The following is a 17,290-nucleotide window of genomic DNA, read 5'->3' on the forward strand; positions in this document are numbered from 1 at the left end:
CATGCTGTTCAGAAACACTCTGTATTTTCAAAGGAATATGTATGTTTCATCATTTTTTAAACATAAATTATTTTACATTTTGCAAGACTACCTCGAAATCTCATTACACCTAGAACTTCATTTAATTACTTCACCATGATGTAAAACCTTTAAATGTTGTGTTACAAAAAGTATAAGTATATTGCAAAATTATAGGTAAACGAGAGTTTGTACATGTAGAAGAACATAAAATATTCGTTTAATGCTGTAAAATGAATAAGTACGTAATGAAATTTATATTTATTTCGCAAACAGTAATTTTTTTAACGTTGAATGGTACATTATTTATTATCAGAGAATGATCTCACAAAATCTTCTGATATTTTAAGCTGTAGTATGCTCGAGTATGATAACTGTAATATCTAGGTTCGTGTCTCATATTTATAATCTCCTTCATATTCGCAGATCGCTTGATGCTCTTGTCGAGATTCTTCTGGTCATACGTTCTCATTGCACGTTCAGCCCATTCTTGAGCTCTAGGTGGTTCACGGAATATGCCTCTTTGTCTTTGGTTTAGATAATCAATGACATCATCGTAGTAATTTTTCCTAAACAAAAGAGAAAACTGATTAATGACAATTATATTTACGAGCAATATCATCAATGTATTTCACATCATAAGAAATTTAACGAGCATACAAAATACAAATATATTTTTCAATTTAACTCTTGCTTGGTATGGTGTCAATATTTTGAGATTACGCAGTAGGGTCATTACAGTTGCATTCAAAAATTAATATAGTAGAGAAATATACTATACAACGATTATAAATCGAAACCTGGAAGGAATGTGGGTCTGATTGGTCGGATTTTGGTGTAGGATCACATGCATTTTTGCTATTGATCGAATTGGCTACATCTACTAATCTGTACCTGTAGCATCGCATGTGCCCCTCTTGCCCCTGTGCCGTCCCTAGTTTTAACTTACGATCGTTTTATAGTATATTTATCGTGATATCTTTACACAAGGTGTTTTCAAACATGTGGAACATTCTTGGAGCATAGATTCTACATGCCTAGGCAATGAAAAAAGTTCATGAACATATGTTCGGAAACGCTTAGTTTTTTAGTTATATATTATTTTGCGTTGTGTAAAATGTTGGCTGAAATTCCGTAAAAAATAAGAAAAACGTGAGATATTTTTCGCAGATGAGTTCTAGATATAAAGACGCTGAAAGAAGTTCAAGTGTACATATGTCTGAAAATGCATAGTTCTTTAGTTACATGCTATTTTATATTATGTGAAATGCTGCAAAATGTGCTATCCTCTTTAAGGTCCTACTTGGCGCAGGAATATTTCGACCCCTTAAATGAGTGGCACACAGTCATAAGTCTTGAGGAAAGTATCACACCGTATGCAATATAAAATAGATCATACCTAAAAAATTAAGCATTTCCTTACATAGTCGCAAAGGAATTTTTTTCATTATCATCGTGTCTAGAATATACCTTCCAAAAATAATTCACATGTTTGGAAACATCCTGTAGAAGTAGATAAGCAGCGGCCATGGGGTCACGCGTCCGATGCTACAGACGTATACGTATAAGCGGATTTAAATATGACAGTACTGATAGTTTTTTACGAATATTTCGGAAACTAAAGCCGAGCGGTAGTAACATATATAAAAAAAAGTTACTCAAAGTAATGCCTTTGATAATATATTTCAATGTTATCAAAATCGGTGAGGCGATCCTTCGATATAATAACTAAAATTTCTCGTCTTAATTTTTATTCAGTTTCTTTTATAAGTGTTATTGTATGTACAACAAAGCCTATAAGAATTATCATGAAAACAATTATGTTCGAAGTATATACTACTTTTTAATAATTGTTTAGTGAAATAACCTTTTCACTTTAATTTATTATAATCATTTAACAAAAAATAAAAAGTAAAGTAAATTGACAGTACGAAAGATATAATACTCGGCATTGTGGTATTCAACCGCAATTTCGTTATTTTCTTCTTGTTTTGATGTTAAAAATTATTAAAAAAATTATGTCAACAAGGATGAATCTAAATATAATGTTTTCAGATAGGATGTTCGAAATTACATGTAGAAAAGAACAAATACAGAGTTAAAAGTACATGGCTTAATAGTTCGATAAATATAAGTTCCTAAATATTTTGAGTATTTCAGTTTAACATATGCCTATACACGTCACATACGTTAAACATTGTGAATATAAGCATTCAAACACTTTCATTAATCTTTGCATTTCAGTCATTGCTTTCCTTAAACGTTTATAATTAATGAACGAAGTATAATTAATTCCAAACTGCTTAAAACTATTTATTAAATAACAGAAGTATCCAACAAAATAATAAAATTTTATAAAAAATTATTATTTTAATTGTTTTATTTCGTCTTTGTAAGATGTTCGAATATTTATGTAACCGATAGTATATTCAAAGTAGACGAAACAGTGGAGGTAGTGATACCCAAAAATGTACAGAAGCCTCCAAGATATAACACCGTTCTTAAAATTGGTAGAGGATTAAAGTAACATGTTTTAGGCGTTGAACAAATGGTTTTACAGATACATATACGATGAAGTGAAGACCTCAAGCCTGCACGAAAACCGTAGAAAGTAACGTAGCAGAACGTCAATATATTTCGTTTAATGTACAAACTCTACAATGGGATGCCAATGGGATGACTGACAGTATACATATCTTGGAGGCGTTTATAATTATTTAGATTAGGCACACATTGAGCTCAGAGTTGTGCAGTGTAGTACAGTCTTTTTGTAAACAGCAAAAAACGCAATAGTAGAAATGCAATGAAGTCAGTACGCTTATATGTGGTGTCGTATAGTTCTTCGCTAATTACAAAAAAGAAACTGTACCGCGCTGCATCCCTCTGTCTTATAGTCTTACTTTTACAGCTGCAACTTACGTTTACAAAGTTCTAGTGTAAAAACTAATATCATCGTTAAAATGATTTTTTTAGTTAGCGATAACCATTATCCATAATGGGAATTGTTTTTGGTTACGAATACCAATTATTGATGATAGAAATTGTTTTTTATTACTTTGGACCATTAATTTTTACTAATATCTATTAATCACGTAAAATAAATTATAGTATGAACTTATATAAAAATGCGTATTTCGACCCGACATATTAGAGACAGACGTCATGTGTAACAACTACCATGATCAGCAAATACGTGCTGATCTACGGTAGTATTTTTTTCTTTTTTATTCAAAGGCAATCTATGGCAGTATCGTGTTGAACGTAGGGTTGCCACCTGGTCAGAATTCAACCAACTGTGTCGGAATTTTTACACTAAAGCAGGTTATTAAGTTGAAAGTTCGAACCTTTATGGCTTTAAAAGAAATTAAAAATTCGGAAAGAAACAAATGACAATTAGTTTCTAAGTTCAAACTAATAAATATTTACCTGTTTAAGTAACTAAGATTTTGATTTTAATTTATACAAAACTATTTAGCAATAAATACTGTGGCAAAGAGAAAATATAGCAAAAAATAACATTTTGCGGCCCTTTCGTCGTCGTCGCCGTCACCGCATCCACCTAAATTACGCCTTGAGGTAAGCTAAAAACTTTTTGCTTGTAATGTGGCAACCCTAGTTAACCATGACCATCATGTTTGTTATAATAAATATTTTCCTTAGTTAATCGGCGAGTGTCGTTTGGTCACCCATCCTGACTCATTCTTAAAATTTCACCTTCTTGTTGGGTCCACTTCGAACATATGGGGCCGAGATACATATTCTCAAGTGCATTTTTACACTTTTATATTTTAATAAGTAAAAAAATAATAAAATTTTTATACGAGAAATAAAATAAAAGTTCTCATATCTAAATTTCTTATTTAGCTATTTCAAGAAATCTGATTTTAGTTTTACTAATATGAGTTTTTGCAAATTATACGGGGATAAATTCCATTACCAATCGTCTAAAATCAGTTCAGTTGTAGTACACATGCTTTAAGCATTCCAAGCATTATACAATTAAACTTTTAACTCTTCCAATTTTCGTATACTTAAAATATAAATCTTTAATGTTTTAAATTTTCAAGTTTTGAACTTTCAAATATTTGAAGATTTAAATCTTTAAAGCATAGACGATTTTAATTTTCAAATCTTCAGATTTTCGAATATTTAAAACACAAGTCTTTAATAGTAAGTAATGTGGAACATCCTCTATTAATTTTTATGAGATTCTCCGTTAGCAAACTCTTACCTGTACTCGTAGAGATAGTCGTAATTAAGAAAGAGAGGACGAACCCAGTGAGTGTTATAATGAGGTGGTTCAATCTTTTCTAATTTTATTTTTGGTTTTTCTGCCGGTGCTGCTTCACCACCGTCGCCTGCTGGTGCTGCCCCTTCTTCAGCAGGTTGTTCTTCTGCTGGGGTTTCTTCCATATCCCATGGTGCTGGCTCATCATCCCACATATTGACTTATGTATTCAACACTAACTTGATCTGTAACATATACAAATTACTGTTAGTATTTTTGTACATAAGCTGTGGAACTATGACACATACAGTATGTCCCACGAAATCCTGGACAGTCGATTATTTGGTAACCTATTAAAGATACAAAAAAAGTTTTTATGTAAAATTGAATGGCAAAAGGGGGCTGATTTATTGGCCGTAACAATTTTTTTTTATCATTATTGTTTACAGAGATATGAAAGTTAAGTTTGGTTTTTTAAATGGGATTATATATTTTTTGTTTGATCAATAGATAATACGTTTCAATACGAATTCAGCAAACATTAATGTATACACCTTTTTTCAAACAGTTTTTAAGATATTACGCGTAAAAGTTTACTGATTTTTGGTACAAGAAAATCTGCGAGACCAGGAAGCACAGTAGGAAGTCTCGACTCTCGACCACACTTCAAATGCTCGGGTTAAACCGTACCGTGCCTCTTGAAACTGATACGAAGAGACTGGGGTAGGAACGGCAGTCCTAAATTCTACACAATAATTTTGTATACACCGTAGTAATACCATTCACATCTGAAAAAGTTTCTCTACCCCTTTTGTATGAATTTAAATTCAAATTCTAATATTAAATTCTTGTAGTACATAATATCTTGCCATCATAAGTATTTTCCATTCAAATGTATTGCCAATTTGTTAATTACTTCAAAGTACGAGCAACGCTTTAGCTTTATCCATTAGCTTTATTTTTTTACTAAAAATGGGCGATATTTTTCTGCATGCCGTAAAGGTAAAGGGTTGTGAAAAAAACTATTGTGTAGAATTTAGGCCTGCTGTTCCTACCCCAGTCTCTTCGTATCGGTTTCAAGAAGCACGGGTTAACCCGTAGCATTGTAAGTGTGGTCGAGAGTCGAGACCTCCTACTGTGCTTCCTGGTCTCGCAGATTTTCTTGTACCGAAAATTAGTAAACTTTTACGCGTAATATCTTAAAAACTATTTGAAAAAAAGTGTATACATTAATGTTTGCTGAATTCGTTTTGAAATGCACTATCTATTGATCAAACAAAAAATATATAATCCCATTTAAAAAACCAAACTTAACTTTCATATCTCTGTAAACAATAATGATACAAAAAAATTGTTACGGCCAATATATCAGCCCCCTCTTGCCATTCAATTTCATATAAAAACTTTTTTTGTATCTTTAATAGGTTACCAAATAATCGACTGTCCAGGATTTCGTGGCACATGCTGTATATCTAATTCAATACATTCTAATCCCCGAGATATATAAAATATCGCATTTTTCAAAAATGATTTTAATTTTGCAAACAGTTTTTCAGGAATTTCGTACGTTAAGAAAATGTGTGACCGATGAATACCTTTTTCCAATTTTCTAAATGAATATCGCATTGTAAAAAGTTATGGAAAAATTTATTCTATCACTTGAATGTTACTGAAAAGGTGTCAGACTTTGATGTTTCCTAACGCTATTAAGATTTATCCACAACTGTGTAGTTGGACTCAAGGGATAAAATTCTGCATTAAACAGTGTAAGAAAGGAAACAGTTTTTGTATTTTTGAGATTTAGTATCGGACAGATACATTAGCCCTTTGAAATCGAGTGAAACTACATCAGAACACGCTGTTTTTGAATTGTTTTTAAATAGAAATTGTTAATTTCTCAAATTTTTGTCAATTTTGAGCGTCCCAACTTTTGGATATTTAAAGTTTTTAAAATTAAACTCTTGTAATATTCAAATTATTAATTTGTTCCCGTTTCTGGTTTCCAAATTTTGGAACTCTGTATTCGATATTCATGCTCCTTGTGTGTTTTTGTTATAAAGTCAGTATACAGATTCTTCGGTAAAGTATTAAATAACAGAATAAGACGAAAATCAAAAATAACGGAATTGTATTTAAGCCTTCATTTCTTAATTGCAAGATTCACTAGCAACTTTGTTGATTGGCACTAAAAAAGTTGTAAAAGGAAATCTTTAGGGAACTTAATTAGGGAACCATTCATACGGTGTTCTAAAAGCTAGTCTCGGACAGTAGCTCACTTTAGCGCGGATGCCCGAAAACACGTTCGTCAATAAACTACCTCTACTAATAGGCATAAAACAGTCCATATGGTCATGCTAAGTGTTGGTTGACAAGGTTCGCATAAATCGTTCGCCCTATCTACCACCAGTGGAAACGTGTGAACGGTTCGCACAAATCTCGAAGAATGGGATACAACAATGGGACCGATCGACCTTTTGCGACCCCTCCGCCAACAGGTACTCCAACAAGACAATATATGTGACAACCACAAATGAAATTTGCACATTTGTCACCGTCTCTAGATTAAAGTATTTCTAAAATATTTGCGAGATTGTCTTGATAAAAATGAAACCAAACACGATGTAATTTAGACAATTTAAAGTCCCTTATAATGTTTTATAATTCTATTAACAATAGTAGTTAGTAACAGAATTTCTTCAAGAGAGAATGTTCAATTGAAAACAATAAAAATAATAATAAAAGCAATTTCTGCTTTTATTCAAACAGGGAAGATTTTAAGCTGATCGTTAAGTTAAATAGTATAGTAATTACTAATTATAGATTACAAAAATACTAGTAATTACTTTGTATTTATAATATTTTAATTTTAGCAATATATAATTTAGCAAATGCGTTATAAAAATATTTTAAAATTAACTAAATTAAACGTATAACGTTAAAATAACAATTTGCGATTGAATATGAATACTGTATCACATGTCCCTTTTGTTGTGTAATTTATGTTTATCGTGTTACTCCCCGGTAGGATATTTGTTAAAATAATCTTAGTAGTCAGTAAATAATTGTACATGCCAACAATTGAAGATCGTTCATAAAATATATAAGGGATAAGCTTAAAATATTCAAAAAATAATTTAGTTTCCTTCAATAAAACCAAAAATTGCCTTCTTCTAATTATACTTTCCCACTTGAAGAAAATCTATTATTAATTAATATAAAAGTACTGTTAATATAATAAAATTGTAATATATTATAAGCAGGACTCTAAACTGTCCGAATCTCGTCGTGTTTGGTTTCATTTTTATCAGGAAAAGCTCATCAATTCGTTGGACATACATTCATTAAAGTAAAATAACAAGTATACAAAATTTATATTACTCGAATAAATACTTATATATTTACGTTACGCATATTATCCTTCATGGAGTACCTTGCCAGCGGGTGGTCGGAAAGGAACGTCAGCTTTAGAGCAGTCCCCCACATGGAGGGAATGCGGATCGCCTAATTTCGCCAGACGAATGCTGCCGAAAATTACCCCGCAAACCTTAAAAAGCGATTGACTTGAGTCGCCGCTGTGTTTCGTACTGGTACTTTCGTACCTTTTCACATCTGTTCTTCTGCTAGGTTTACATTTAAGTTCGTTGCAGTGTGCACCCGGGATAATGTTTCAGCGTCACGTCGTATGAGCGACTTAATGACATAAACAATGCAGCATATGTCAGCGTTTGTAGATCGTTTTATGTTAATATCTACAATAGTAATTGCTTTCTTTAAAAACCTATAATTAACAACTGAAGACTTAACTACAATTTCGTTATCTTCGATTTTCGTCTTATTTTGCTATTTAGAATCACTCCTTTAACTTTCTCTAATTCATATCAAAACATATCGTATAGGTACGAAGTATTAAAACGATTAGAGCACTACTATGATTTAGAATATGATTGTCATCATTCTTATATCTTTTTCAATTATTAAGTTTGCAGCATATGAAATGTGTATTTAAAATCTAAATTTTGATACCATGCATTAAATACGACCCGACCGTCCATTTTTATAAACTCGTTTAGAAAAAGAGACATTCAACAAAATTTTTGATGTTATTATGTTCTTATTATTTAGACCTGCTGTTGCATGACCAACCTTCTGTTAACCCTACGTCATCGATCAGCACTCCTAATCACTCCTGTTTTAACTTTCTATATGAAAGTACAAATTGCTCAAGCTTACTCATAGTCATCTAAAGACTCTCGTCATCCTCTCTCCACTATACTCAGTAATTTATATAAGAAATTCTTAGAAATTCTGAGACACTATACTAAATTCTACTATATTATACTCTAATTCTCAGATCAAACTATTTAGTTGTAACTGGTGTTGTAAATAGAAACGTTGTCGAACATATATTGTATTGTATAGTATAATCGGTCTATGGTGTTACTCATACGGGAATCCAACACTGCGTCAGCAATAACTTTTTTAGTATACACTGATAGCAACCTAGATCGTTTATGTGCATCAAAGATTGCTTTTCATGTTCTAAGCTTATAAAAAATCTACAACAATTCTGTGTTACTATTCAATATATCTAGCATTCTTTTCAATTTTTACGGAGTATAACAAGGCCTGTCCCTTGAAATACCCAAATTGCTGACAAAGAGTTAATATGAAACACAATCGAGATATTTGAGTATTTTTTTGCATGAAAAATAGCGTTAAAGTTCCTGAAAATATAAATCTATTTTGTCGAGTGGTGATTTCTAAAATTCAAGACTGACGATTTTCTATTAAATAATTGCAAATTTAGGCAGAGAGTTTATTAAGAGTGATTATAAAAAATTATTCACATCAAATGCAAACGGTAAAAAATACTACACTTTAAATTGTAATGAAGCATTCTGCCATGTTTCATTGCTTATTATTGTTCATTCAAATAGAGAAGTGAAGAAAATGGATAAGTGTGTTTTGCACGAGTCAAGCAACACGCAGAACTTCAGCGATTGGGAATACCAACATTAAAATCAACCATATAAAAAATTTCATAAATTGACATATGCAGTTTCGTTAATATGTAAATTTCGTAAATATATAATAAATACACTTACTGATTATTATTTTGTGAAACACGTAAATAATCTTGCAATGAATAAATTGTATCAAAATAAATGAACTGTAAAGGTAATATTTGTAGATTTTTTTAATTCTAGAAATGGTTGTTTTTATAAATATGGAGTAATAGAATTAATTAATTGGTGGGGCTGGTGCATAAAATCACATAAAATTTAATTTCACTACATACACGGATGTTTTGAATAAATTGATGTATTTGAAGTTTTGTTTAAAAATATGCAATGTCATGTACACCAACTTTACAATTTAAGAAAAATTTGACATTTTATAAAAATCAAGAATATCGTTCGCCTTTATAAAAATATTAAAATGAAATTGAACTTTTTTAAGGCTAGCTTTACTTCTTTTAAACATATACTATGGAATACTTTATTTCAAATCAGATATTCATGTAGTATTCACTATTGTATTTTTCATCTTATTTCATTTAATACTGTTATTATAGTCATTATTTTCATTGTTATTGCTTTGCTATTTTTATTTTCCCACCTTTTTGTCTAACCATCTATATTTGTGAATATTATCCATTTCTATGAATAATTTCACAAAGAACACAACTTTATCCAAATAACTAATGACTAATGGATTTAAGTATAATATTCATGCTGTTCCATGATTTTTACATTAATTTAACACGATCTACTTTTACATTTGCTTCCGTTTAAGTAGATCTAGTACTGTACCGTTAGTATTCTCAATCGATATATTTAGCTAATGAGATATATTTAACAAAGAGAAGCAGGTCACATTAAGACACAACAAACTGATTGTGACATCAAATAGTATTTGTAGTAATTAATTATTTTACTAATCACTGCAATTAATTTTAAAATATAAGCAGTTAAATAATGTGTGTGCCAAAAAGGTAACAAAATAATTCTAGCAACCAAAGATTATAAATACATTAGGAATGTTTGATTATTGAATTTGAGTTCCATTTAATTAATCCATTCGCATGCCATTTCTCCGCCTCGTGTCTATATAGATTATTTGTATAATGGAAAAACAAAGCTAACGTTGCGACTTCGATTTTTATTTAAAGAAAATAAATTTTTTCTAAAATTCAGTTTGAAGTTCATTAGCCTTGTTTAAACGTTTCATTATTGTTAAACGTACAATCATATCCCGACTACTACACGTCTGTTTATATTTACATTATCGATTGAATTCATTATTAATGTGAAGTTCTAAAGCGTTACGATTTATGATTTTAATCCTCAAACTGCACAATATGAAACATTAATAAATACATTATTTATTCGGTTGAATATTAAACGAAAGTTGTCCCGTCACTGTGACACGATCACAATAATGTATTCACTCAGAACTTATTTTCAAGCACTTTGAACTGGCAATTTATAAAACAATCACTGGTGTATTTGAAACCGCACTAGTCGAATTATTTTTTAATATTCGTTAACGTTTCGGAAGACAATATGGATACCTGTAATACGATGGTTACTCCTCTAAGCACCTCTTCAGACTGAAAAAAATACTCACGTGGCTCGTGCTTTGTTTCGCTTTTATTTTCGCTTATATGATTTTCCTTGCCTTCCCTCCGGTCATCTTCTTAAGTAAAACAACATCCCTCCCCGCAGAAAGGATAAGAAAGAAATAGCTTAAAGAGGAGGGGAGAGTTGGCAGCTAACGATTGTAATTATTGTTACCACACAGAGCAAGAAGTAACTCTCGATGCACATGTGAATTCATTGGCCAATTGCAATTTCGAGTGGAACGACACACGTCCTCGTGCTAATTGATGTATCTGAATCTCGAACTAATACAAGCATTACGGGTTAAGCAAGAAAAGATAGACCATTGAATATGGTGGTTACGTATGAATGCAGAAATAAATAAATACATTGTTTCATTATAAAAGACTAATGTTTAAATGCAAAAAAATGTCCATGGCCTTGCGAGGGTCTTCAAGACGACCTTCAGCAACTTTCTTGTATTATTGCCAGTTGCACGCCTTCAAATTATATAAACTCCTCTTATAATTAGTTACTTTATGATATCAGTTATGGCGGAAATAATGTAATTGTTCATTATGAGATAACATTTTTATGGAATGTGTTACATTATAGGTTCATAGACATCAGAGTACATAAAACAAGTTCATGTAAGTATATGCCATGCATGTATTTAAAGGTTACAACTAAAAAAACATGATCTTTAAGTTACGATTTAAGATACGATGAATCAATTTTATAAGCACACCTCTGTTCATCGTAAAAATTTTACTAACACTAAAAAATTTACAAATTATTTATTTGGACAGAATGATTTATTCCAAATCTTGAATAACTCTTTAGACGAGTGATTCTTTAGACGAATTAAAGAAATAAAATAACTTTTGTCATCAATTTGGTAATTAATTTTTCCTACAATCCTAAATACTTTCTTGCTTTCCCAGAGAAAGATACTGTTTCGAGTCATGTCACTTTTAAAATACATACATACATGGATACTATGTATTTGATAATGTTTAGCTTCCCTGTTACATGTCTCTTTATAACATTAAATATATTGATCCAGAACAGGTATGGGTATTACTTAAATAACATTTCAAAAATGATTATTTGAATAATGTAGTATTTAAAGTATTTTATTTGACTAGACATTATTTTTAAACAATGATGTATTAGTTTATTTGACTAAACAAATTATTTTTCTTTGAATTAGTTAGTTATTTTGTAATTAAAAAAAATAATTTTTTATTTTACGTCATATTTCGTATTTGAAAGCCAAAAACGCAGACCTCCTTTCAGTGTCTCACGCACACGACCGCATGGAAAGAGGGAGTCTCAAGATTGCATCAGTACAGTTAAAACATAATTCAACAAAATGTACAGTATCAGGTTTGGGACAGGTCCAGTCCCACTATCAAATAGGTACAGTACTGTCCCGTAAGAGCCGCGTTTCATACCTCGGAGAACGTTCGCGACTATCCCCACCACACAGCAGGGGTCCTCTTGTTAGGCGATTGAAAGAATCTTCACGGCGACAAGCCATACACTTTTCTGGGCGCTACCGGGGTATGCCAAGGAATACATAGTTTCTCTTGCTTTGATCCCTAAGTTATTACGGAGGTAGACAACCCGCACGGAGAGACACATTTGCAAATCATGCTCCGATTTAAATTGCTATCATACGCCTTTTATTCGTCTTAAAACACTCTTGCAATCACAAATAATAATTACTCTAGTATTCAGGTTAATTTATAATAATATTTATTAATTTATACAAATTTGTATTAATTTATATTAATTTATATTAATTTATTCACATATCGGAATTTCTCTTCAGAAAACAGGTGGATATGCCGAGTTACTGTACAAAGAAAAAAAGGAACATTAGTAAAATACTCCTTATCATTGAAGTACGAAAGATGCACATATACGTCATTAAAAAGTGAAACTTATCTTTTTTTGGACAATAGACAAGTCCATCTTTTTTATTTTTTCTAGGAACGCTTCGGCATTAAAAATTATGGCAAAGACTGATGATCTGTAAAAACTAACATAAATTTTTTATCATGAAGAAATTATTGAATATAATATATTATATTGTCGTGAAGAAATTGTTGAATATAATATATTATATTGTCGTGAAGAAATTATTGAATATAATATATTATATTGTCGTGAAGAAATTATTGAATATAATATATTATATTGTCGTGAAGAAATTATTGAATATAATATATTATATTGTCGTGAAGAAATTATTGAATACAATATATTATATTGTCATGAAGTACAATAAATTGTTGCAAAGTTTTCTTATATTTATAGTTTACAGTTTTGTCACCTTTGAAGAGATGTGTATGTCGAGGGAAATTTTATCAGTGGTTGTTACTGGTGGAGAGATTGGAAACCTGTAAAAACCTGTCTCACTTTTATTTTACTGTAGGAAGGGTGAAGATTTTAACAGTTCTTAATCGTAGTAAAAGGCTGGCGTCCTATAATAACAGTTACGTATACACATTAATTTTGTGCAAAAACGATAATATTAAATAGTAACACATTTTTATCATTTTTACAATTCCTGCTTCTTCTTCTTCTTTTTCTTCTTCTTCTCCTTTGTTGTAATTTACAATTTGTTCCTTCTCCTCTATCTGGGACAGGGCAACCAAGAACACCTCCTCTGTGTTATTTCCATCATTGATGCAATTCACCATATGGTTTATATCTGAGGTTATTACATTGGCACCATCTCCTTCCACGTGGCCACCCTTAAAAATTTTCTTCCAGCCATTGCAAAATTATCATCACTGACACCAGTCCACGCTTCATCTAATAATAAAATACACTGCCTGATATACCTTGATCCATCGGTTGCAAAATGGATGTCGTATTCGGTGGTAGAAACATAATTTTAAATTGTTCATCTTCTTCCTGCACCTTATGGATCTAAAAATTGTCCAGAAGTAGGATGACTATCCTCTGTATGCCATTCTCCAAGTGACACTAACGAAAAGAGGCCCTAAAGTCATTTTGGTAGTTGCCAAAAAGTGCTCTGTTCACCCATTGTTATAGCTCGTGTAGGTACACATGCGCTGAGTTGCAAAAACCGCGGAGCTAAATATCTTCGCGCCGAGTTAGCGAATTCCCAAAGAGTCGGCAAAACGTGACGGCTCCAGCCTCCCCGGTTTGCCTCCGAAAAGAGCACGGATCGTCGAAACGATCTAGGAGCGTAGCACACTTAAGCGTAGCCCGTCTAGCGATACACATCGCGATAGTACCAGAGCTAATTAGTGTTTGAAGAAAAGTAGTAAAGTTCACGGCGAGTTCCAACTTTTTAACCTGGTCAAGGACCCAAAAACATCCTATCTCCTTCTCACCTGACGGCGCTCGAAGGTAGAACATGCTTGCTCTCGCGAGCAGACGGGAGAGTGGCAACACCATGTTTCTGTAATTTATAGAGGACTGGCAACACGGGGAATTTTTTTTAACACTCTTGTTCTCCGATATTTATGAATAAGTAAGAGCGCCAGCTTGTGACTTCCAATCACATTCACGCATAAACCCACTGTGATACGGTCTTTCTTCAATTTCTCTCCGTCTGATATCCTTCCTTTCATATGGACCAAACTCCTTGATGGAACTGCCTTCTACATCATATCGGTCTCATCTATATTATAAACATTATTGAAGTGGACATCTTCCTCCATTTTTTTTGTTAAATTCTGCAACGAATTTTGCTGCACCCTCTTTGTCTGCACTTCCTTTTTCTCCATACGCTCGTAACAGTTGAATACTGTGCCGATTTTTGAAATGTTTAAGCCAGTCCTTGCTTGCAGTGAATGATAAAGGTACTCCATACTCGCTGCCAATTACACATGCCTTTTCTTGTAACAAGAGATCAGATATTGGAACTCCCAGTGCTCTCAGGTCCAAAAACTACTGATACGAATGTCCATCGAAATCTTTGAATTTTCCTGCCTTCCGGTGTTTTCTTGTTAACATCTCCTTCTCTCGATTCCCAAACTACTCAATAGAATAGCCTCTCTTCACATTCGGCGGATCACAGTAACTGACAAATTAAATGCAATGACTAGTGATTTAACTGAGACACCATTTCGCAATTTTTCTGACACTTTAAATTTATCCCCGACGGATAAAAATGTTTTGCTTTCTGGAAAGCCATTACTGTAGATTGTAGATTCTACACAGAAACTTGAACTTCGTTTGAAATATGAAAATAGTGGGGTTTTGTTGAACCCTATAGAGCTAATGAAAGTGGGGGTGATTTTTCTAATTGCGCTTAACGTCTACAGGATATCCGAATGGTTGGCGCGGTTGAAATAACCTGGGCCGCGCGCCGCAGATCGTCTTATGACTATATTTCTCTGTGAGTGAGGGCTGTGACTTGGGCTGCACTCGACCTCCTTTCTACAGAGTATTCCACATAAGGTGGCGGAGCCGTTAAAGGGAGATTACTGGAGTGATTCTAAATAACCTTTTTCTTTGCAAAAACGTTCTCTGAAGCTCTGTTAACGAGTTATCAACAAAAAACATCGACGAATCAGAGAGCGCCTATAGCAGACGGACGGTCGTATAGTGACAGGGCACAAGCTATGCGTAGCGTTTACCACTCGCTGTGATCGAGTCTTGTATATGAAACTCAAAATCTCTACATTATTGTCCAATTCCTCTTAAACTATTAGATGGAAAATTGTGAAATAAATCAGGAAAACGTGGCCTATCGTGACAAATATTATGGAATCTTCTCAGATTGTTAAATTAATTATTCAAGTTGTAAAAAATAAAAAACGAGGAAAAACAGTTTAAAAATGCCGATTTAGTATTGTAGCAAAATCGGATTTACGATCATATTAATTCAGTACATAAATATCACCAATACTATTGTGTAACATTTTTTTCACATTTTTAGCTTGACATACCATAGGAAAAAAATAAAAAGTAATGTTTTCGTAGTTCCTACGGATTATACATTATTTTACAAAAACATTTATTATGTACAAAAATACTTATTTCATAATGAATCAACGAAAATTGGACGTATTAGTTGCTGTAATCGGTAAAATGTACGGAAACATTGATTTTTATTTTCTCAATTATGACGGACCAAAACAAAAAATGATTAAATAAATTGAGATTAATAATATAACTCTAGTAATATGAGTAGCTACTATCGGTAGATCTAACCCATTCGGAGAGGAATTCATTGGGGGATGATGCCCAGGTTGCGCTGATTACAGGTATATGACACCACAAGAAGCCAGCTTGCATTTACAACACTTCGCGGTCACTAATACTCATCACTTAACCAAACGAGCACTTGACCTTTCAATGACCGACAACCGATTATTTTGAAACGTTCTGCGGCATTCCGTAAAAAAAAAACAAGATGTTAGAATTGAACTGAAGACAGTTCGGCGCCGAAATTACGATCGATACCGACGATTTTTTCCGGAGTCTTTTTCCTCGTGCCTTCGCATCCCTCCAGGACGACTTCTCGGGATGTAGCTTCGTCGAAATACTCGAATTTGATTTACTAGTTGACACCAACAAGGTTGAATCTTGCACGGTTACTTTTTTTAGTGGAGGTGATAGTCTCTTCTTCGGGTCGAAAAAGTCGCAAGCAAATTCATGGGGAAAAGCAAAGGCTTATCGGATTAGGGTAGGAGACCGTAACGAGTGTCTCGCAGATGAAACCGTTTATGATCGCAGGTATGGCCCTACAAGTTCGAAGGAGCCATCCGTGCCCGAGACTGAAAGCCGCGAGGGTCGCGTCGCGCTTACCGTTGAAGTCCTTTCGATGCATTCGGACGAATGAAATATGGAGTTGGCCATTGTTAAAACGCCAGTTGGGGAAAGCTTCTGAACGTGAAATATTTGGTTAATGGATGTCTCGCACAGACAAATAAACTCGTCGATGAGGGGAAAATACGGCAATTGTATTTTCATTGTTTAGTTACTTCAATGTCAGAGTCCTGCAACCGGCATGCATTTTATTAAGGTACACACACAGTGATCATCCGATGTTTGTTTCTCTCTTCCCCAATTTTTGTAAACCTTTTCGGCCTATAGGGGAGAATACTTGTGTATTAAAGATTTGACGGATCTTTTACATGCACGTCAATGCATTTAGGTACATGTAAAATCAGAAACTCGTTTATAAACTACTTGGAAATTAAAGTCAGAACAATGACAAACCGCTTATCTGATTTTGCTGTTTAAATACAAAATATAAGATAAATTATTTTTCCGTATCATTTTCCTATCCTTCTCATAAGAAAATTCGATCCATACTTTCTTTCCTTGGGAATATTTTAACGAATATCTGTTTGTTTTTTCGATTTTATTTCATAAAAATATTTTGAAAGGTAGCAGGGCAAATAGAAATAATAGTTTGGAGGGTTTATCCAGTAATAATATAAGAATA

General features: G+C 32.8%; 1 protein-coding gene across 2 annotated transcripts; it reads right to left on the reverse strand.

Annotated features, from left to right (window-relative positions):
- Nucleotides 1-260: 260 nt before the first annotated feature.
- On the reverse strand, nt 261-10,957 carry Fln (flightin). Of its 2 annotated transcripts, none has more exons than XM_076391766.1 (3): nt 10,877-10,957; nt 4,250-4,491; nt 261-587 (listed from the first exon to the last, which is right to left on the reverse strand). In XM_076391766.1, the coding sequence occupies exons 2-3, from the start codon at nt 4,459-4,461 to the stop codon at nt 344-346; spliced, it is 456 nt and encodes a 151-aa protein (XP_076247881.1). In that variant the 5' UTR covers nt 4,462-4,491; nt 10,877-10,957; the 3' UTR covers nt 261-343. The 2 variants fall into 2 exon arrangements, with proteins under 2 accessions (XP_076247881.1, XP_076247880.1); XM_076391765.1 differs by having other exon boundaries at nt 10,821-10,897.
- Nucleotides 10,958-17,290: the final 6,333 nt, after the last annotated feature.

This window comes from Calliopsis andreniformis, unplaced genomic scaffold, assembly GCF_051401765.1.
Source record: "Calliopsis andreniformis isolate RMS-2024a unplaced genomic scaffold, iyCalAndr_principal scaffold0048, whole genome shotgun sequence".
In the NCBI taxonomy this organism is placed as follows: Eukaryota; Metazoa; Arthropoda; class Insecta; order Hymenoptera; family Andrenidae; genus Calliopsis; species Calliopsis andreniformis.